Genomic DNA, 22428 nt, shown 5'->3' with positions numbered 1-22428 from the left:
CCTCCCCTTCACAGGACACACTCAACACCATGCTTCATTCATCTTACTTAGACCCGGACTGTCACATTTGGCAACCTCTGAATTAAGAGAGATCAGCACTCCACCCGCCCTTCAACACCCCCACACGTGTCCCCTGCAAATATTAAATCCATTCGACCTTGACCGAGAGGAGAAGCCCATTCAGAGGAGTCAAACGCAGAGCTTTCTGAAGCGCACCGACAGAGCCCTGCGTCCCAGCAGGGGCACACAGCCTGCCCTTTTCTTAATGTGCTTCTTACATTTGATTACCAGGCTTGTAAAAGCTGACTCTGAACATGGAGACCATGCTGAACATCTGTTAGCCATACTGGGAGAGCCTGAACTCACACCCGCACCCTCTCATGTCTCAGTCTGGATTAGACCTCTCTCTCGTCTCTGGGAGTATTTGATATTATTATAAGTTTGGTTTGTTTCTTCTGTCAGCAAAGACATGCATTAACAGCCCACCTGCCAACACCAAGCACATTATGTGTACATGTTAGTTGTTAAAACCAAAGTATTTAACTGTGTACACCAGGATATAAAGGCTTGGGTGCAAAATGTTACATAACAGTCTGTGCATTACAATGCATGCAATGGGTAATTCTCAGAAATGTGTACCTATTATGACACATTTGTATTTTCAATGCTTACTACTAATTAAATACCATGCATCAAATTATCTCAAATAAAAAATAATAACTCAATTTAAACTTATTCGGGAGTGAGTAAATGAAGACAGAATCTTCTAGAACTATTTCTTTAAATTTAATTAAAATAAATAAATAAATCACTCACTGCCTTTGACTGAGGAACGTTAATACAGTTGCTTTAATAAGAATCAATGTATTATTAATACAGTGAAGTATAGTGTTTTATTTTTGTATTTGTTCATTCAGCTTCTTAAATGCTACTGCGTAATACACATACTGTACATGGTTTATTTGTATTGTGTATCATGGTTCTTTTTTTAAATAACATCATCAATATCTTCACTCATTTTGGCCTAAATGTCTGCAATTTTTTTACTTTTTTTTTTCTATTTTGTTGACATGTTTTATAAGTGCACAGTCTTGTGTCTGACAAGCATATTTCAAAACAGAAGTCTGATCACTCTCAGCTTAATAAATACCTCCGGTTTTCACTTTATCTCTGATCAATACAGAAGTGTTATTAAATTAATTTTGTCATCTGATTCTGTCTTGTTTTTGGGGTTGGTAGGATTTTGTAATGTTTTTGAATAATTTGTAATGATTAATGTTCACCTAGGATGCATTTACTTCATAAATATATTTCTAAAATCTATTTTATTTGTGTAATGGAAAGCTGAATTTTATCAATAATATCAATGATAAAAAGGATACTTTGTTGAATCGAAAGTTCGGGATTTATTTTAAATATATATTTGTTGTAATAATGTTAAAGTATTTGCATTTATTTTTGATAAATTTAATATGTCCTTGCTCAATAAAAGCATTTTAAAAATCATATTGCCTTAAAACATTTTAAGGTTATATATATATATATATACGTACATATATTTTTAAAACCCTTAGTTTAACATCACAAAAATGAGGGATAATATTCAGAAAAACAACAAAAGGTCTCAAAATCTAAAACCATGGGTAGCCATTAAAGCTCGTCAAGCCTCATGTATTTTTATGAGTGCAGCTCTGAAGGCCCTTCATGGCTCCCAGCGAGAATAATGGGAGATAATTTAAGGGTATTTCATGGAAAATGAAGGCTCTGCAGCTGACAGAAGGGTCATGAATGAGGAAGAAACACACACAGTCATCTAAAGCCCTGAGCTCTGTGAGCCTCAGAAACACAAACATGATGCACAACCTGCTCTGATGTGATGTGATGTAAAGCCTGACCGCATTTTTGTTACTGCAGGGGAAAGCCATGCAAATCTCCTCTGAAGCGATTTGCATGTACATCTAGCAATTAAAACATGGGCGTGAATGTGATGTCTGTGGTCATCTCTAAACAAATCAGCATGATTGAGACAGACCTGCAGGGATCAGGGCTCTTTCATCAGTCGTCACTTCAGATATTACACACACAAGCCCTGCTTCAGCAGGCTCATGCGCTAAAACTAACACACACACACACACACACACACACAAAAAAACATACAATTACTTACAATTAATTTAAAAACATGTAGCACCGTCCATGAATAGGGCACACAATAGTGGTTGAAAGTCTTTAAAAAAGCCATGTTTTATTTGTTTTCAACAAAGGGTCAGTAAAAGTAACAATCAAAATATATGACGAGATGCTTAATTTTCTGTTTCTTATATATGAGGATTGCAAGTCCTGTTACCAAAATGTGAAAATGACCTTGGACCCAGAACTAATTTAAGTCTTTTTTATAAAGTTATTAGCATGAACCAAACCAACTACCGGTAGCTATGAGGTGAATCGCAACATTACAAATTTGAAGCAAAAAAAAATGTAATAAATAAAAAGTCTGTGTACTGAAAAGCTTTAATGAGGGAAATAACTACAATCCCATGAAGCACTGCCAAAAAGATAGCTAAATATTTATTTAAAGACGCTGATTGTGCATGTAGAAACAACATATTTTATGTTTATTGCTAAATAATGTGGCGCTAAAGTGTTCATTTGATGCAATTCGCTTTTTTCGATTCTCTGATGGGTTGAAATTTCTTAGCAGAATCATGGGTAACGTAGTTTTCAATAGGAATAGGAAACGGTTAAATTTTTAAAAAACAAAAAACTAAATGTGGGCTGACTACGTATGTTTTCATATTTAAAGAATGTGCCAATGATGATTCAAATGTGAGTTCTGAGCAGTGTAGAGTAGTGCTTGTTGTTTGTCATTTCTCCGATCACAAATGCAGACATGGTTTTATGTTTATGTGGCACGATATGCAACCCAACACATAAAAACACAGTACGAGTCATTATAATCAGTAATTATGTGCCACTGGATGCAACAAATGCCTCATTTGTAATGTGTTTTATAGTTTTTTTGCACTGGGTATCACACAATATGTTAAGACATAGGGCATCACAATATGTTAAGGGGCGTAACATTTCTGTCACACACTTGAGGCATTCAGCCAATCACAATGCACTGGATAGCTGGCCAATAAGAGCACACCTCGCTTTTCAGAACAATGAGCTTTGTAAAAATTGACATGTTTCAGAAAGGCGGGGCTTAGGGGAGCAACAATAATGTACAATATGTGGGAAAAAATTTTTTTTTACCTTACACATTGCATTGCACCAAATAAACAAAATAATGTTTTAAAGCAACATCATATGACCACTTAAAGGGTAATAAGCTAGTGAATTGGATTTACTTATTGTATAGTTGACAAAAGTTATCATGTGCATTGTAATGTTTGAAGCAGATGTCATAACAAACATAAGTAGACTGGGAAGTTTGTAATATGAGTTGAGTCATAAACCTTAACGGTGCGGAAATACGAGTGTGGTGTTGAAAAGGGGCGGAGCTACTTAAGCTCTATAGAAAAAATAAATGGGATTTTTACTTCCGTACTGTTACACTCTATATATTATGGAATAAATTTTAAAAACTATTTAACATAAAACAAAAATTAAATTTCAACACATTTCTTTTGAATAAACTGACCCAGAACACTGTACTGAAAGTACATTTTAATAAATTAACCTATTCATGCTTAAATCAAATACAAAAACACAGAACCAAAAAACATCAAGCAGTCATGTGAGTGCAAGAGTGTTTTCTAAAGGCGAGTCTAAGGTCAACGATCCTGAAATGTACATGGACTGTAAATATTCTTCCTGTCTACAGCAGAAGTAACTGTTTCGGCATGTGAAGGCAGAACAGAGTCAGATCAACTGAACAGAAGGAAATAAAAAACAAATCAAAAATGAAAACAGATCGGAGATTTTGAAACACTTTACCTGCTGAGCCATACATCTATCAAAGATAAACATTCATGGCATGAACATACATGAATAACAAACCTCTCATATTTGAGCCGAGGGGGCAGTGTGAATAAAGACTGAGCATTGAGTTTATACATCAGGCCTCCACCACGTCACCATCTTTATTTACAACTCTTCAGATAAAGTGTCTCCAAAACTGACAATATCAAAATCACAATGTTTTACAAAAACAAAACAAAGTGCCTGACGCAACGGAGCAATGCCATCCCATAATAATCCTGAAGTACGCCACAGCCTTCAGCGACCCCCGACAAAAATGGGGAGGAAGACATGCAAGAAACAGGAAGAGAACACACCAGGGAAGAAGTGTTAGTAAGTACTGCTCCAAAAAATGTCCTATCATACAAGAGTCCTTCATATTCAAGTCCAGAGCGAGTCTGAGTAGAAGAGCACAGAGTACAGAGGTTCATTAACGTCAGCGTGATGCTAGAAGAGGATGTCTTCATTCTTGATGAGTAACTCCAGCACCTGCCTCTGGTAGCGGATGTCGTTCAGAGCCGTCATGGCGTCCAGATCGGGCGCCCGCATCAGAGTCGGCCCGAATACTATCCCCAGATTCTCAGCATTCATCAGGTTATCCTTCTCGTTCTGAGTTACCCTGCAGACACAAATGAAAATACATTTCAACTGCCATTTTAGCAGGACAAGTTTGTGAATATGGTACAAAACTAACAGATCTAATAGGAAAATTCTGCAAGGTTTAATATAAAACACTAATATGTACAGATTTGGAAGTGAAAAAACAATCACAATGCAAACTGATGCAAACAGACATCCCCACAGTTCCCTACATTTGAGAATTTTTTTGTTACATTTTATGTAGTTTTTTGCATTATTTTATTGCGACGCATGTTACCATGATGGTGTTTTGTATTTGTGTGAATCACACTGTATTGCTTCTACATTATATATTAGTATTTACCTCCTCAGCTTATGGAAAAGCTGCTTGTGATGAACTCATCGTGAATTCAAAATGTTTTCTGTTTTTACTAACTGTATTATGACGGTGCTTTAGATGGACAAGCCCCTCTCAATAATTAGAAATGACCAAACTTTCCCCCACAATTATCGGATATTGTTTCACTGATCTGCAGCACTCCATAATGCAATACAGTTTTTTTTAGGGATGACAAGAAGGTTTTAAAAGTCTAACAGCCCTCGTCAGTGTCGAAATATATGAGCTGGCCAATCAGATTTAAGTGGGAGGGGTTTACTGTTCACAGACGCGGAGCGTAAATTTCATCGCAGTTTGATTTTGAAAGTGTCTGAGGGAAGATGTTGCCAATCATGTTTCAACAGAAATGTGAAATGACTAGACTTTTCTCTCAAATATGGCCATTTTGACAGCAAGGGATGACAGTCGTGTGAGTGAATTACCTGCATCTGTGCATCTCTCTCTACAAACGATGAAGCTGTAAGTTTAGTCGCTTCAAAAACTATGATTTTACCTCCCCATTGATGAGAAATATAATGTAGCAATTCAGTAGCAGCTATTTTATTAATAAATTGACAGCAAGTTTCTGTGTGTCATTTAACGCAGCGAATTAAAATAGCACAGTGATTAAATGGACTCGGACTACCTGCACAAGTTTGTATATAGATTTATATTTGGGTTAAGTTCCGGCAAACACTGCTGTTGTTAAATGTCTGTTATTTTATACCATAAAAAAAAGAAAAAGTTTGTGTTCAAAGGAAAAAGGATCTCAGATGACTGAATGATGACAGATTTTCACTGGATGTTATTGAAGGTTTCTCACCTCTTTAAATGTGCCATGAGATATCGCAGTGTCTCGCAGTGCGCAGGAGGCAGCTGCTTCACAGCTTCGTGTAGAGCTTCCAAACGCTCGTCTGGCTCTGTCAGCTCTGACACAAACAAACAAACAAACAAACAAACAAGCAGGTCAAAAACTCTCCTCTGTCTCCACACATCTGCAGTATGACTGTCAAACAGATCTGTAAAACACAGCAGGCAGCAAGGCTTCTGAACATCAAATTGAATATTATATGAGCTGCTCTATTTTCTGTTTATTATATTTAAGTTCTGCAGCTTTCTCTATCCCGTACCAACATTTGGGACAGTTCTGAAGTCTAAAACCCTGGTGTGATTATTTTGGAAGAATAAACATTAATGCACAGCATTGCAAATATCTCGTGCTTATGATGCATCCAGCTTTTTTCAGTCAATAAACAGAGGTGAGAATTGAGTGTCAGACACTGTTAATGAAACGTGGAGCGTGAGACTCACTCGCAGCGTCGATGAAGCGTGGATATGCGTCATACGTGATGACGGGGATCGGTAGGTCCCTGAAGTAGAGTTTAAGAGCACCTGTGATGACGTTGATGTCTTCATAGACGTTTACGGAGATGTCTGCTCTCTCTCCATCTGAACACACACACACACACACACACTCAGATCAAAGACACACTCCAGGGAGAGTCAGTCCTGTGCTGCTGAAACTGCACTTATCTGCTCTGACAGCACTCTTGTTTGCTCCAGGGACTGAACATGGAGACATTTAGCTAACTTGATCTTTTTCTGAGCTTGTGAGAATACTTCTGTGATGTGATGCTGCAGTGTTTCTATGCCATATAACTGCTTCTGTATTCCAGGTTTCAGTGTTATTTCAGTATTATTTAAGCACTACCCCGGCCAAACATTTGAAGTCTTTTAAATTTATCTGAAAGAAATATTTAATGCCCACCAAGGCTGTATTTATTTGAACAAAAATAAATATAGGAAAACCATGAAATATTATTAAATTGAAAACATGTTTTTCTTTATTCCTGTGATGCAAAGTTGAATTGTCATCATCTCTATGCTTTACTCTAGCATCTTTTATCTTGTGTCACATGACCCTTCAGAAATCATTCTAATGATTGAGACATTTCTTATTGTTAAAAACAGTTGGTGCTGCTTAATATTTTTGTGGAAACAACTGGAATGAATCTTTTCATAAAAGGAAAAAATTACATTTTATTATTATTATCATTACAATAGAAAACTAATTGTAATACCATTTCAATATATATAAAATGCAGCCTTGGTGAGCATAAGAGACATCCGGTAGTGCTTACTATTACAGTATTTATTAATATTTATAACTGCCTTTATTATTATTATTATTATTTATTTTATTTTTTTTACATTTTATTTATTTTAATTTTATTCTAAGATTACGTTTTAGTAATTTTGTTACATTTATTATTATTTTAAAAAAAGTTTTAGTTTTAAGATTTTAAAATTAATATTTTAAAGTTTCTCATGTAATATTTATGTTTAATTTAATCTGAGCTTTATTTCAATTAACAAAAAAAAAGAAACAAAAAAACTATAAAAGTAAAAATTTTGAATAGTAAAAATTAAAAACCCTGATGTGTTAAATAAATAAATAAATACATAAAACATCCAATCAAATAATCTAAAATTCTTGGGGGATTTTTTTTTAATCCACATTTCTTAGAGTGGTCCTGGATATTTTGCAGTCTTTATCAGATCTCTCCTTGTACTGAACTGACTGCACAGCCGTCACAGCGTCCAGGAGAAACCTGTAGAGATCACATGATTTCTTTCTCTCTAGCTTGTTCATATCCCCTCTTACTTTCTCTGATACTGTCCTCATGTCATCTGAGAGGCATTATGAAACAGTAATGCATATGAATACTAACAGATGGGCCAAAATCCTCCTACAAATGTGGCACTTCACATTACATAAACCCACAGCTCTATACGCAAGTCAAAGACTGACCTGAAAAAGCAGCAGCGAGCATGTGTACGGGATTTATCAGGATTACACACACAGATACGCGTGTAGGTGTGTGTGTGTGTGTGTAGGGATGTGGGGGTTTTGGCGGATCAGTACGGCACACAATAAGACAAAACGCCACTCACCTCTGTCAAACGATAACTTCACATCTTCAATAAAGTCGCTGAATCCAGAGATTCGATAGAGGCCCTCTGACTTCAAACCTGAGAGACAAGACAAGCAAGCAGTTTCTGATTATTATTTGTTTATTGGAAAATCTGATCTTGTGAAAAAAAAATAAAAAATAAAATAAAATAATAATAATAAAAATAAATAATAATGGGCGGAACAAAAGAAAGAAACAAACAAAAACATTTATAAAAAAAAATAAAAATGATAATGGGCTGAACAACTACAACAAAAAATCCATCATAATATTGGCTATCAGTATAAGCAATCTTTTTTTTTTTATTAGAAAGTTATATACCACTGTACCACTATATACCACTGACCATGTCGAGAATAAAAAAAATACAAATAAACAAATTAATCAAAAACACAACAACAAAAAACAACACAACAGAACAAAAACTGAATGAATAAACTCAACATAAAATAATCATAAAATAATATAAGCCACTGGCCATAAGAACGGCTGTCAGTGTTTAGAGTAGATGATGGTCAGTGGTTTAGTCACCTCGGGCTTCGATCTCTCGTATGCACATGTCCACCACCATGGGCCGTGTGGTGTTATGAGCCTTGACCAGCGTGGTGAGGTCACAGCTGTACACCTTCTTCACGTGCTTCAGGTCCGGCTTGCAGTCGTTGGGCACCATCTTCGAGCACTGCTTATGGACATTCAACCCACAGTCTGAGAAACACACACACACACACAAAACACTCAAGATTTAAATCAATTACACTGCAGCTGAAAAAACAAACCCATTCCAGTCATAATGTCATCATTCCTGTCAAAACAATGGCTGAATCAATCAGTGAATCCACTATGTTCAGTCATACGCTGAAATCACAGAAGAAGTATGTTGTGTACAGCACAGATATCATCGATCCTGAGGCAGATGTGCTTTAGTGCTTTCATTCTGCTTAATCAGTGACCTCTCCTGACCTCTGATCAGTGATGTCGGCGCCTCTGATTGGCTGGTGGTGTCACCTTGGCGATGACAGAACATGCCAGGAATACGAATGGTGCCTTATAAAATATGCGTGAGCAATTTCAGGCAGCTAATAGCTTCATAACCCTAAAAAAATAATCTCTGAGAATCTGGAGTTTGAATAAAAAAATAAATAAAAAAAACGAAATAAACAATAGTTTACAGGATGGTTACTGTAAGCCAAAAATAAAAAGTGTGTCATCATTTACTTCACGTTGTTTCAAACTTGTATGACTTTCCTTGTGTGGAACATGAAAGCAAATATTTCGAATAATTTGGGAAACCAAACAGTTTTGGTGACCATTGACTTACATTGGGTTTTTGTCTGTACAGTTGAAAACAATAGAAACCAAAACTGCTTAGTTACTAACATTCTTCAAAATAACATTTTACGGTAAGCAGAAGTTATACAGGTTTGAAATGACCTGAAAGTGAGAAAATTATGACAGAATTGTATTTCTTTTTTTGGTGTAACTATTAATTTGAATAAAAAACACTTCACCAAATATATATTTTCTCTTGAAATAAATAAATAAAAAAAACTTAATACAACGTAATAATGTAGTTGTTTTCCTGTAAAAATAAGTGAAATCAAAACTAAAAACCTGAATCCATCAAAGAACATGTTGTTACAATTTACTTTAAATGTGACAATTTAAGCAAGAACAACTGTACAAACATTTTACGCAAGAATGAGAAATCTACATCAATTTATATGAAAACTCGCTCTCGTTTAATGAATGAACCTGAAAAATATAAAAATAAAAATCTGTTTTTCAAACATTTTCTGTCTTCCATTTGTGGGACAAACAGACTCGTGCTATTGGCTGTTGTTATGTTGAATAGAGCAATATCTTGATAGTGTTTCACTTTCTACCAGGAAATCACTAATAGCTTTAATAACACACACACACACACACACACACAATTATATATATATATAAATAAATAAATAAATAAAAAATTGGCTTTAAATTAGTTATTTTAACCAGCATAAAAACAAACCAACCCCCAACTGCTCCCATGCAACCAGGCCACACACACACACAAACAAGCCCTCACAGCAGATGCAAATTTAAGCAAATCAGCTAATTAATATATAATGCTTCCTCCTAAATGGGCCAGCTGCTTCAAAGCAAGTACAAGAGACAGAAAAAAAGGGGACGACCAAGAATGCAGAAAAATACAGACAATAAGCAGATGAATAAAAGACTGCAAGCGAGCTCAGGGCAGATGTGTGGGATGTTCAGAGAGCCACGCTAAAAACTAAGTGACCTGGAGGAGAGAGATAGAGAGAGATAGAGAGAGAGAGAGAGAGAGAGAGAGAGAGAGAGAGAGAGGGAGAGAGAGAGGGAGGGAGAGAGAGAGGGAGGGAGGGAGCTGCTCTTCAGATCTGAACTCAAATGTACTGCTGGAGTGGGCAGTGATTGTCAGTCCTGGGGGCTTCAGCAGACCTCATTTCCTGCAGTAAATGGGCCAGACGCGCTGCTCTCTGACTGCCTGAAAGATTTAAACCCATAAGACTTTCATTCTGAATCCCTTCATCAGTCTAAGATTGTCTACTACAGATCAATAACAATTAAAGATGATGGAAAGCAAAAATCGATCTTAAAATGATTTGCTACGTTCTTAGAAATATAATATTCAATTATTCACACTCTCTTGACTATATATAAACGGCAAGTTACACCTTCCTTGAATCTTACTCTACACATCTTAATATAAAAAAAACTAAACAATTCTTTTTTTTTAAACATGATTTACAAAAATGTTTTGTCATGGTGCTGCAAAAGCATTATTCATAAACATGCCATTTGTAAATCATGAATATTGTGTTTTATGTTAAATATGACATTATGTTTTATGTCATTTTTTAAATGCCATTGTCATTTAAGAGCTTAAGATGAAGTTAGATGAAGATGAAGATGAAGTAAAAATAATGTTACATCTTTGACCCCATATTATAATCATGCAGCTGGCGGCTGATTTCCTTTTTTAACCTCGAAAACAATGAGAGGCAACAGACATTTTTCTTTCCTTTTGACTGCTGGAATTAGAAATAAGTCTAATCTAATGCGAATACTGAATTATTGGCTGACACTTATTGTAAAGATTCTGCAGTGTGTGATTTAAAAAAAGCCCCTTGAGCGTCTCTGTCGTCCTGAGACTTCAGCCATGCAGAACGGTAATTATTTTTGAAGAAGAAGAGCGAGGTTTATGATAAGCGGAGGAGACAGGCTCTAATAGAGGGCACATCTCTAATGCATTCAGTCTGTTCGCTCGGGTCTGCCGAGCCCTTGTTCGGCAAACTGGTGTAGAGGTGACCCCTGGCCCACATGTGGACAGATACACATCAGGTCACACATGCATACAACAAACACATCTCTGTTTGAGAATGAGCGCATGTTTCTGTGTAGTTTAAACCTTTAGTAGAGCTAAAATAGCCATTCTGTTAAATGCATTATACGCTTTCACAGTGTCTGAGGCTGTAAATGACTCTGGTGCAATGAATTGTTGAAAATTAATGCACACCTGGGTTTGCAATACATCCTCTGCACATTCGTTTCCAACAACTCAGTGGTCCAGAGCAAAAAAAATAATAATTCAGGAGTGCCTTCTGAAGAATAACAAAAGTTAGACTTCCCATTTAAAAAGTAATGTTACACTTAGAGATGCACGATAAATATCGGTACGATATTAATGTGCATCTCGTCAGTAAAGCGGTTTTGCAATCAGCGGTAAATCTCTACACGTGCGGTGACAAGCTGCGCAAAACCAAGATCATGTTCGGTCAGTGAACAACGGCTCTGTGTAGTAAATGCTGAAATCACGCACGTGCAGAGATTTACCGCTGATTGTAAAACCGGCTTTACTGACGAGATGCGCATTAATATCCGATATTTATCATGCATCCCTAATCGGACACATTAATGTTATTTACAGGGGCATTTTTTTATAACTTTATTCAAAGTAAGTTTTCTTTATGTCAAATTCAAAAGTGTATTTTTATAAGCTTTTTGCTGAATTTCTAATTCAAACAATGGAATACGAATGATAAGTTACCGATCAAATAAAATCAGTAACAAAATTCATTTGCACTACAGAGGTGGCACAGAAGAACACATCAGTGGCTTGTAGGTATTTACAGACATTTAATGAGGCTCAGAGGTTGCATGAGTGCAATTAACTTTATAAATCCATGTTGAGAATAATGCGAAAATATAAAATTGTGAGTATAGAAGTATTCAATGGTTTAAATAACTGAAATGATACTTCAGAAATGAAACTAAAACTGCTATTAGGTGGTGGCAAGTTACTGATTTCATCACTGAATCATTTACTCAATTGATTCGTTCCAATGGCTGATTCATTCAGGAACAAAGCATATCTTTATAAATGCATAATTGAATTGACTCGTTGAAATGATTCATTAAAAAACGCAGATTCACACTGTGTTTGAATGGAGATGTGCAGAGGCTTTTTTTTTTACTATTTTAGTTTTCAAAATAGAAAAACATCAGGCAATACTTTTACAGTCAGACAATGTAAGACAAGTAACTTTTTTTTTATTGAAATCACTCTTACTTGCCAACAATCCCCTGCTGTTACAGTTACGTTAATGATAACGTACATGCAACTGTGACATAGCAGGTAACACTACGATAGCATCAGCCTCCTTCTCTGTACGGTGTAGGATAATATCAGCCTTATCTGGCTCATTTTCTGTCTTTTTTATAATGCTATCGTTCCTGTCATCTGTTTGCAGTGTCACCAGAAGCAGCAGCAGCTTCAGGGGCAGGCGTACGAAAACACTGAAAGAGTAATCATTTTAATATCTCACGAGTTCATTTCAAGCTCACACACTCAATGCACCACAAAAGTTGCACAATAACAACAGTCGTCAAAAAGACAGTACTTCGTAACACAGAAACGGTGAATTTTACGTGTGAAAGGTTAGTCAGTCACAAAAGGATGTTATGTATACGTGAGTATACGCAAATCTTTGACCTTTCCTAGTGGGTATATCACATAGACTACATCACTGGCCCAGAGTCAACATCCATATAACACATTACAAATACAAGCTTCGTGTTACCCAAAAGTATTATAGAAGCAAACATCTTTGGTGAAATTCGGACGTCTTCTTCCATGTGAGAATGCTTTGAGCTCTCCTGAAATCCTCTGACACTCACTGTGTGACCCAGTGCTGCTACCAGCCCTGAATGTTAATGTGTGTGTGTGTGTGTGTGTGTGAAGTGGAGCTGGTTGCGAGCTCTCAGCCCCTCTTCTCATTATTAAGACATGCCAGCTTTGTTTTCAGTCTCTGCCATGATGGACTGGGCTGAGGGGGAGGAGGGGGATCTTTATCCTCTCATGAGGCAATGTGGCACAACATGCCCAGCACTGGGGCTGGCACACTGGCACACAGCCAAAACAATAGCGCAGAGTCTCACTCTCAGACCGAAAGCAAGAGAAAGAAGAAAGCATGTCAGATCACAACGCTGAATGCAAATCTCTACATCAAATGAGATTTCACTGCCCTAGATTCTGCTGGCATCACATAATGAGAGAGAGAGATAATGATATGAGTAGAGGTGAGAAAAAGAGGTGGATACAAGTAGCATAAGAGGGTCTCAGAATAAGGGATTTTAAACACAAGCTGCATTCAAAATAGTTCCATGCATTATTCATGAAGCCCGTTCATGAAAAGATGTGTGTCACTCACATTATCCTATAAATAAATCATTCAAACAAAACAACCAACCACAATATCATTCCTCAAAGAAAAACAAAGTGAATTTAACAGAGGTTAGAACTTCTAATATGTATTTTAAAATGTCTAAATGATGGATATTTTACCTCTAGCATGATAATGAAAACAGAGACTAAATCATGATAAATTAAACCACTATTCATGAACAAAATGCATGCATAAATCAAACAAAATGGTTCAATCTCACTATAAATGGCTGAAAGTGGAGGCACACTCTTTTAAAAGAACGTATCTCTAAATGAAGAATAAAACATAAGTCTTCATCAGTCTGTTATCATCATAGTGCTCTCTTCTTTCGGCATTCAGTCTGTTTCTTGCAGATGTAAGCCAGTCTTTTGCCTCCACAAGCGAATGAGCATTCACATACACATCAGCCAGAGCCACACACTGACCTACATGAGCTCTGATCGCGCGCGCGTGTGTGTGTGTGTGTGTGAATAAACACACAATCAGCTCTGCATGAGCATCACAGCTAGTGAACACTTCAGAGGGGGTTAACAGCTTTAATGACACTGCACATACTACATACTAATTACACTGCATCTATACACACAAGGGCATATCACTGTACACCATTTTAATCACGGAGAACCCCCAACTTTTAATATTTTTTTCATAATTGATTTCAGAAACGGTTTTCCTAATTGAATGGTTTCCTACGGTCTTAATAATAAAGGTTCTTTTTTTGGGCATCTGTGGTTCCCTGAAGAACCTTTAACATCCATAGAACCTTCCCATTCCACAACAGCTTCTTTACAGCAGAAAGGGTTCTTAAGATTATTCAAATGTTTTTCACACAAAGAAAGTTTCACTGAAAGGATCTTCTTTTTCTGTGGCCACCACTGTAAAAACCTCTTTAGGAACTTTTGTTTAAGACTGCTATACAAACCGAGTGAATGTATGCAAAGATACAATAATAAAGATATAATAAAATAAACATGTTAGTCGTATCTAAGTAATAACTAGTTAATAACTATGTAGTTGGTGGAAAGCATGTGTTCTATGGTAGTTTTGCATTGATGTACCTGCACATTTGACTCCCTGAGCGATGAGTCCCCACATGAAGTTGGCGCAGTACTCGCACCAGTGTGGCCCTCTGAAGGTGTGCACCTGCAGGACAACACACAAACACAGTGACACAAATCAACCTCTGCTCCTCTGAGCCGCTTTACTCCTGCTAATAGAGACGAATGTGTGATTAGAGACACGAGCAGTGCTGTTTAATCCAATCTCAATTAATCACCAGCCAGAGAGAGAGAGAGAGGGGCATTAATCAGAGGTTCTCTCCTCTCCACCAGGTAACAGCTCAGCCAATCAGACGCGTGTGTGAGCTCCTGCGGGACGGGACCGCTGTAGGACCTGGCAGGGTTTACTATCCTAACAGAAGAGCCGTCTTACAGTAGATGATGAAATCACTGTACATCACACCGACATCGACATCACAAGTGCCCTATTTACATAGAAAAGAGCTCGGAGGAATTTAAATGATTCATTATTTACAGCTTTTAGCGGTTTATGGAGAAGAGGACAAAGAAAAGCACGACGTTTTTAACCGATCAACTCAATATTTAACTTGCATTTATTTATGCAGTAAATAATTAGTATTTTTAACATTAATAAATGTAAGATACAATACAATTACATTATATTATTATATATTATATACACATTATATACAAACCCCATATATATATATATATATATATATATATATATATATATATATATATATATATATATAAAATCATTCATAAAAATAATATATTTTTACAACAAAAAAAAATGAAGAAAATGCTAAATGACTGTACATTATACCATGTCTAGTATATGAATGCTCAGTGTAAACACTGTTCGCTCGATACAATAATATCTTGAATCTGAAGTAATTTTCACTGTACTGCTGATGAAACCAGTCACTTTCTAGTATCTGAGCATCTATTTTCATGCGACAACAAGGGAAAACCGCAAGCATGAGAGAAAGCGAGCAGCAGAGAGAGCTGTTTGTGGAGTCAGCAGTCTGAGAGGGTTTGACTGAAGCTGAGACGGGACACTACGTGTACCTGCTGAAGACTGAAGCCAAATGAGGAAACGCCATTATGTTTCCCAATCCTCTATCAGCTCCTAATCTCTCCATCTGTCACCCCAAACAACCTCCCTCACGCTCCCTTCCTCTCTCATGCAAACACAAGATGTTTTTAATCTGTTCTTCTGAACCTCTGGCTGAAATAAGCACGTCCTAAACATACTCGTGGCTTACAGCATCTTAACTCCTCCAACGTCTCGCTGCCACGGCAACAACACACCCCTCGGGACATGTTTAAATCACATTAGGGGAGAATTTGCATAACGTGCTATGACATAGTCGCTCTGAAAGTGAGGCACAACAACACAACACAGTCGACATTTTAATGAATCATAGTAAAACTGAGATAGAGATGAGACCATTATGCAAAAAATTACAAATACAAATAAAGAGGTGATATGATCATAAATAATTTTATTACCGATTTTATTTATTGCTAATATACCAAAAATACTAAAGTTTATTTTTCTCATCCCAGTGGAAAATATATTTTTTGCTCGTTTAAGCCCAAATCAAACTTAATTAACCAAGATTTAAGCATTTAACAAAAAACAAAGTTACCAAAAAATAAACTATAAAATATAAAATTAATAAAAATTCTTCACATTTTTTTACATTTGCCAAAACAGTGCAGTACTTCTTTTTTTCAAGACTATTATTATCACAAAAACATACATTTGATAAAACATTTCAATGAATCAAAATTAAGAAAGAAATTGGATAATTTTTGAAAATGCAAATAGCAGACCACAAACAATAATATTACCAATAAATATTACCAAGATTGTTATCCTTTCTAATCCCATTAGCAAATACTTTTTGTTCTTGTTTTAAGGACAAATCAAACTGAGCTTTATGCATAAAACAAGAACAAACAAAAAAAATCCAATCGGATAATAAACTTTTTTAGAACATTTTGACAGAAAATTGGCAAAAACTTGACATATTCCTCTTGTTAAGACTTTAACAATGTCTTTATGCAAACAATGATTTCTAGTAAAATAATCCCATTAAAGCAGGCCGTGAGCAGATCCTTACCTTGAAGTTGTGGATTTTCTCGTACTTGGACACCCGTTCGCTCTCCTTCAGCGTGGCTCGACGGACCAGCGACGTGAGCTGTGAATAAGCAAAGAGTTTGAGAGGTTGCCAGAGAGTGGCCGGAGGTTTCTGAGGACTCATCTTCATCCCCAGAGCAGCGGCCACCATCCCCTGCTCCTTGCCCTCTGCCTTGGCCTTGTGCACCAGAGACTTCTCCTCCTTACGGAGAACACAGGACTCGCGGGACGGCATCACCACACCAAACACACCGACTAAAGAAACTTTACACCACTCTGAGATCTCCTAACAGACTCTTCTACATCTTCTGCCAGAGACCTGAAGATGTCAAAACAGAGCACCAATGTGAACGTCCGATTAGTCCAAACAAAGTTTCTCCAGCGAGTGTATGACACCCTGAGAGTGTGAAGACCCTGCGCCTGGCTCTCACTGGGCATCTACATGCAGATGAGATGAGTTGTTGAGTTAATCCCGTCCTGCCTGCGAGCAGCAGATATCCTCTCTGGAGCCCTGCCTCAAAGAGAGAGTGAGGGGGGCGACGGGGACGACCCCGAATTACACAGCTCCAATCAGCCAATCACAGCAGAGTCTGTGAGAGAGCTCACCCTGCCCCTACAGCAACCGATCCACCAATCCACCGCATGAGTGGGCAGAGCGAGAGAGAGAGAGAGGGAGGGAGAGAGAGAGAGAGAGAGAGAGAGAGAGAGAGAGGCTGAGCGAGAGAGGGAGGGAGAGAGAGAGAGAGAGAGAGAGAGAGGGAGAGAGAGAGAGAGAGAGAGAGAGAGAGAGAGAGGAGTGTGTAGGGGGAGATGAGGCGTGGGACGGTAATGAGAGGTGAATGAGTCATGGATCAGCTCTGAGCTCATACTCCTCTAATAAAAGCACAAAGCCACCAAATGAATCCTCCATAAACACAACCCACACGATGTATGAGGACTGCACGATTTGAAAAAAATATGTAAAAATAATAATAATCACAATTTCCAATATTTATTGTAATATTTATGGATGTCTTCATTAATTTCTAAACATAATTTAAACATTAAACAACCACAATAATAACTAAATAGAAAAGAGTATTTAAGAAAAATATAACAATTATAAGTAATTAAGAAACAAAACAAGAAATATCACTATTGTAATATTTGCCTGTAAATGAAAATAATAATAATATTTAAGTAAAAATAATATAATTTACAACTTAAATATTAAAATTCTAATAATTATGGACACATGACCTCATTTTCAACTGTTAAACAATAATAATAATTATTAAATTATTATTTTTTCATTAAAAACTACAAAATAAAGGCAAAAAAGGATTATTACAATTGTAATATTTCACTGGAACATAGAAAAAGAGTATTTAATAATTATAATAATAACAATAATAGTTTTATTTTACAATGCAAAATTAGAATAATAATATTTATTCAGTTAAATACAATATTTTATATTTAATTCATTGTCAATAATTTAAACATCAAACACCACCAACAACAATAACAGCCATTATTATGAAAAGAATATATAAACATGACTAAAAAAAAAAAAAAAAAAAAAAGAAATATTACTATTGGTATACTCAAATATTTAAAGCAAATATAATAATATTAATTATTACAACAACAACTGTAAAATTACAATTAAACCAGAGCCTGTGTGATGTGATAAGCCATACTGTGATTTTGGTTATATTTTGACCAGACTGTAAATGGTCAAGTGAGTAATTCTGTGGTCAAATATTTCTGTTTAATGATGCAAACATGCCCGAAACCCACAGAAACCAATAATTATTTCATAGATGTAGTTTCATATCTCTTTTGTCATGCCACAGTTACAAAAGATATGCATTATACATGATACAAGATATATACAAGATTTTCCTTCATACATAATAATAATAATAAAACAAAACATTCAACTATTCAACTTAAAATCAAAATTTCAATCCCATGTATTTATTTACTGTTCACTGAAATAGGTTTGTCATAAAACATTAATAAAACGGGAAAAAAGGAAGTAAATTTCCGTATTGGACACTGTGTAATGCAATCAACTTCCTGCTTTATTCACACACTCACGACTCTCTCCTCTCCATCTCAACACACACACACACACACACACACACACACACACCAGATACTCCAATGTGCCTTCATAAATCACAAAGACAGCATCAGCCAAATGGCTCTGGATCATTCCCAAACAGATCAGACAGAGATTGTGTCTAAACACCGTCTCTGTTTGTGTGCTGCTATTATATTGCACATTATACACTAACGAGCTGAAATATTGGCCAGGATGATTAATTGGCTGATATCTGCGTGATATTTCAAAAGGCATCGGTCAACAACTTTGCCAGTCATAACTCCACCTTCACTTCTGTCCAGCTGTCAGTGAGGACACAGGTGAGGCACACTTTGTTCACAAATGCTTTGGGGTGAATACAAAGTAAATAAAGTACTGTTCAACAGTTTGGGTCAGTATGATTTTTTAAAATGTTTTTGAAAAAACTCTCATTATTGTATTTATTTGATCAAAATTACAGTAAAAACTGTAATAATGTGATTTAATATTACAATTTAAAATAATAAATGTAATTTATTGCTGTGATGTGAAGCTGTATTTTCAGCATCAAGGTCCTGTGATGATATTAGTCACGTGCGAATCCCATCTCTGTGATTTGGCCAGTATTTGGCAGGTTATATATAATTGTTCGCAGTTTTTGTTTCCTGTGCGCTTTTTTAGGAGCTGCGTTGTAGTGTTTGATAGAATTTTTTGGGTGCTGTCATATCGCTACACTAAAGCTAAAGCTGAAGAGGTTTTGAGGTTAATGTATTACAAATAAATCAAGCATAAAGCTTGAGATATTATTTTAACCTGGTGAAATGTCAATGACACAGCACACGAGACTATATTAGGACCACAGAACGGGACTCTTAAAGCCTTGACATCCAGGTATCCGGGAGATAAGTCAGTAATTTTGAGTAAAATCACAGGCTTACCTTGTCCCGTGTTAATGCACCACACAAATTCAGATGTGTTGGTGTAATTTCTAAATCATACAAGGTCCCAAAATAATACTAATTCCATGCAAATTGGGCTTAAGACGCACGTTTAAGATGCATGTGTTGTAATAGAATCATCACACTCCTCGTACCACTGGGAGGGGTTAGATACTGGTCTCCTTATATCAAAAGAATGGACATTTGATCTTCAGCCATCACCCACAGGTAATGGTTCATTTGAATCACATTCCATTACTGTAACCCACCCTGTTAAAATCCACTTTGTGGTCATTTAAAGTCCCCCAGGTCAATTAGGAAACTTCCTGGAGGAGTTGGATGTGCTGCCGTCAAACTTTCCTGAAGATGGTACTCCTCTGGTACTGCTTGGTGACTTCAACATCCACCTAGATAAACCCCAGGCTGCTGACTTCAAAACTCTGCTCGCCTCATTTGATCTCAAGTGTCTACTATAGCAACTCACAAATCGGGCAACCAACTGGACCTCATCTCCACACGCTGTTGCTCTGTGGACAACTCTTCAGTTGCTCCAATGCACACCTCAGACCACTTCCTCATTACTGCTAACCCCACTCACTTCCTTCAAGCGATCTCTTCTTCAGTCGTATCTTCGCTTTACTCACATTATCAACTCTTCTCTTCACTCTGGAACATTTCCCTCAGCACTTAAGCAGGCTCGGGTAAGCCCACTGCTTAAGAAACCATCTCTAAATCCAGCGCTTCTTGAAAACTACAGACTGGTATCCCTACTTCCATTCATTGAACGAAGACACTTGAGCGAGCTGTGTTAAGTTTCTATGTTCATTGTACAGAACAACCTCCCTGCGACTAGCAAGAGCAGCTTCAAAATCCTCAGTACTCATCTTACTGTACCTGTCTGCTGCTTTTGACGCCGTTAATCGCCAGATTCTCCTGTCCAACCTCAGAAAGATGGGCATCTCTGGAACTGCACTCCTGTGGGTTAAGTCCTACCTCTCAGATAGATCCTTCAGTGTGTCTTGGAGGGGTGATGTTTCTAAGTCACAACAACTTGCTACTGGGGTTCCTCAAGGCTCAGTACTTGGACCACTTCTCTTCTCCATCTACATGCTGTCATTAGGATCTGTCATTCAGAATGGCTTTTCTTATCACTGCTATGCTGATGACACCCAACTATACTTCTCATTCCAACCAGATGACCCGACGGTAGCTACAGGTTTGCCTTATACAACATTAGGAAGATTAGACCCTTCCTGTCAGAGCAAGCCACCCAACTTATTGTCCAAGCTCTTGTTCTCTCCAGACTGGACAATTGTAATGCTCTCCTGGCGGGCCTTCCTACATGTACTATGTACAATGTTATATGTACAATGAGCCAAAAAAAGCTCACGTTACTCCTCTCCTAATCAGGTTACACTGGCTACCAGTAGCCACTCGCATCAAATTCAAGGTACTGATGCTTGCCTACAAGACGACCACTGGCATGGCACCAACTTACCTAAACTCACTGGTTAAATCTAATGTGCCCTCCTGAAGTTTGTGTTCTGCAAGTGAATGACGCCTTGTGGTGCCATCCCAAAGAAGTTCAAAATCACTCTCATAGACCTTTTCCTGGACTGTGCCCAGCTGGTGGAATGTCCTCCCAATCTCAATTCATACAGCTGAGTCTTTACTGATTTTCAAGAAACATCTAAAGAGTCATCTTTTTTTGCCAGCACTAAACCAACTTATACTAGCACTTTTCCTTCTTTTCTTGTCTTTTCATAACCCCCCTAACCTATGCATTCTGTACTAGTTGCTCTCTTGTTGACCTGACTGCTTCTATTGTTCTCATTTGTAAGTCGCTTTGGATAAAAGCATCTGCTAAATTATTAAATGTAAATGTAAATTATGCCATTTTCTAATTTTAAATCTGCTTTAAGCTTAATATATATATCTTACAAGATTTATTAGCTTAGTAATGTTTAAGTCAATCTTTCTCAGTTTTGCACTGAACCTGGAAGTTTGACTATTTTTTATTTAATGTGTCATGCTGCATGTGTGAAGCACTTCAAATGTGTAATTTAATGTGTAGTTTGCCCTGAATGTTAATTATAATCAAACGCACTCTTCCTCTGTCTTTCTCTCTTATCTCAGCTGGATTGTTCATCCTCTTCTGACAGCAGTATGTTGGATCCAGACATGCCAATACACACACACACACACACACACACACAAACTGCGTTTCCCTTTGATCAATACCACAGGACTCGATCCTCTCCAGCGCCAGTGAGCAAAGTGCCCAAATGGAGGGCTGGATGAGAGACCTCCCACCTGCTGGCTTCCAGATCAATAAGCCAAGCAGAGACAGAGAATGTGAAACCACTGGAGTCGAGATGAAACGCTCAGCGTCAGAGACTCCAGCTGACAAACCTGAAGGAAGCCTCACACTCTGTTACCTGTGCCAGGTGACTTCACACGGCATCACAGCTCTCTCCACATGTACACACTCGCCCTGTGTGATGGCGCTTGAGGACTGTGCTTCCAGAACGCTACAGCATGCTGCGTCTGACCAGTCCGTCTGGCAGGAAGTGGGCTTTCAGGCCCATCTCTAATTGACAAGATT

General features: G+C 37.2%; 1 protein-coding gene across 3 annotated transcripts in view; it reads right to left on the bottom strand.

The window, feature by feature from the left end:
• Positions 1 to 3652: 3652 nt before the first annotated feature.
• Positions 3653 to 22428, bottom strand: part of LOC128019589 (N-chimaerin-like) — a 48368-nt gene continuing 29592 nt past the window's right edge. For 2 of the 3 annotated variants that reach the window (XM_052605657.1, XM_052605656.1), the window contains 7 exons: positions 16798 to 16875; positions 14702 to 14786; positions 8428 to 8601; positions 7877 to 7954; positions 6233 to 6370; positions 5745 to 5850; positions 3653 to 4585 (listed from right to left, as the gene is read on the bottom strand). In XM_052605657.1, coding sequence (XP_052461617.1) covers positions 4414 to 4585; positions 5745 to 5850; positions 6233 to 6370; positions 7877 to 7954; positions 8428 to 8601; positions 14702 to 14786; positions 16798 to 16875 — 831 coding nt within the window. In that variant the 3' untranslated portion in view covers positions 3653 to 4413. Of the gene's footprint in view, positions 4586 to 5744; positions 5851 to 6232; positions 6371 to 7876; positions 7955 to 8427; positions 8602 to 14701; positions 14787 to 16795; positions 16876 to 22428 lie in introns of those variants that run through there. The other variant, XR_008185210.1, reaches the window with a different exon arrangement.

The sequence above is a fragment of the Carassius gibelio genome, chromosome A9 (assembly GCF_023724105.1).
Source record: "Carassius gibelio isolate Cgi1373 ecotype wild population from Czech Republic chromosome A9, carGib1.2-hapl.c, whole genome shotgun sequence".
Taxonomy (NCBI): domain Eukaryota; kingdom Metazoa; phylum Chordata; class Actinopteri; order Cypriniformes; family Cyprinidae; genus Carassius; species Carassius gibelio.
The sequence above is the reverse complement of the archived record's forward strand: the minus strand, read 5'-3'. Positions and strand labels throughout refer to the sequence as shown.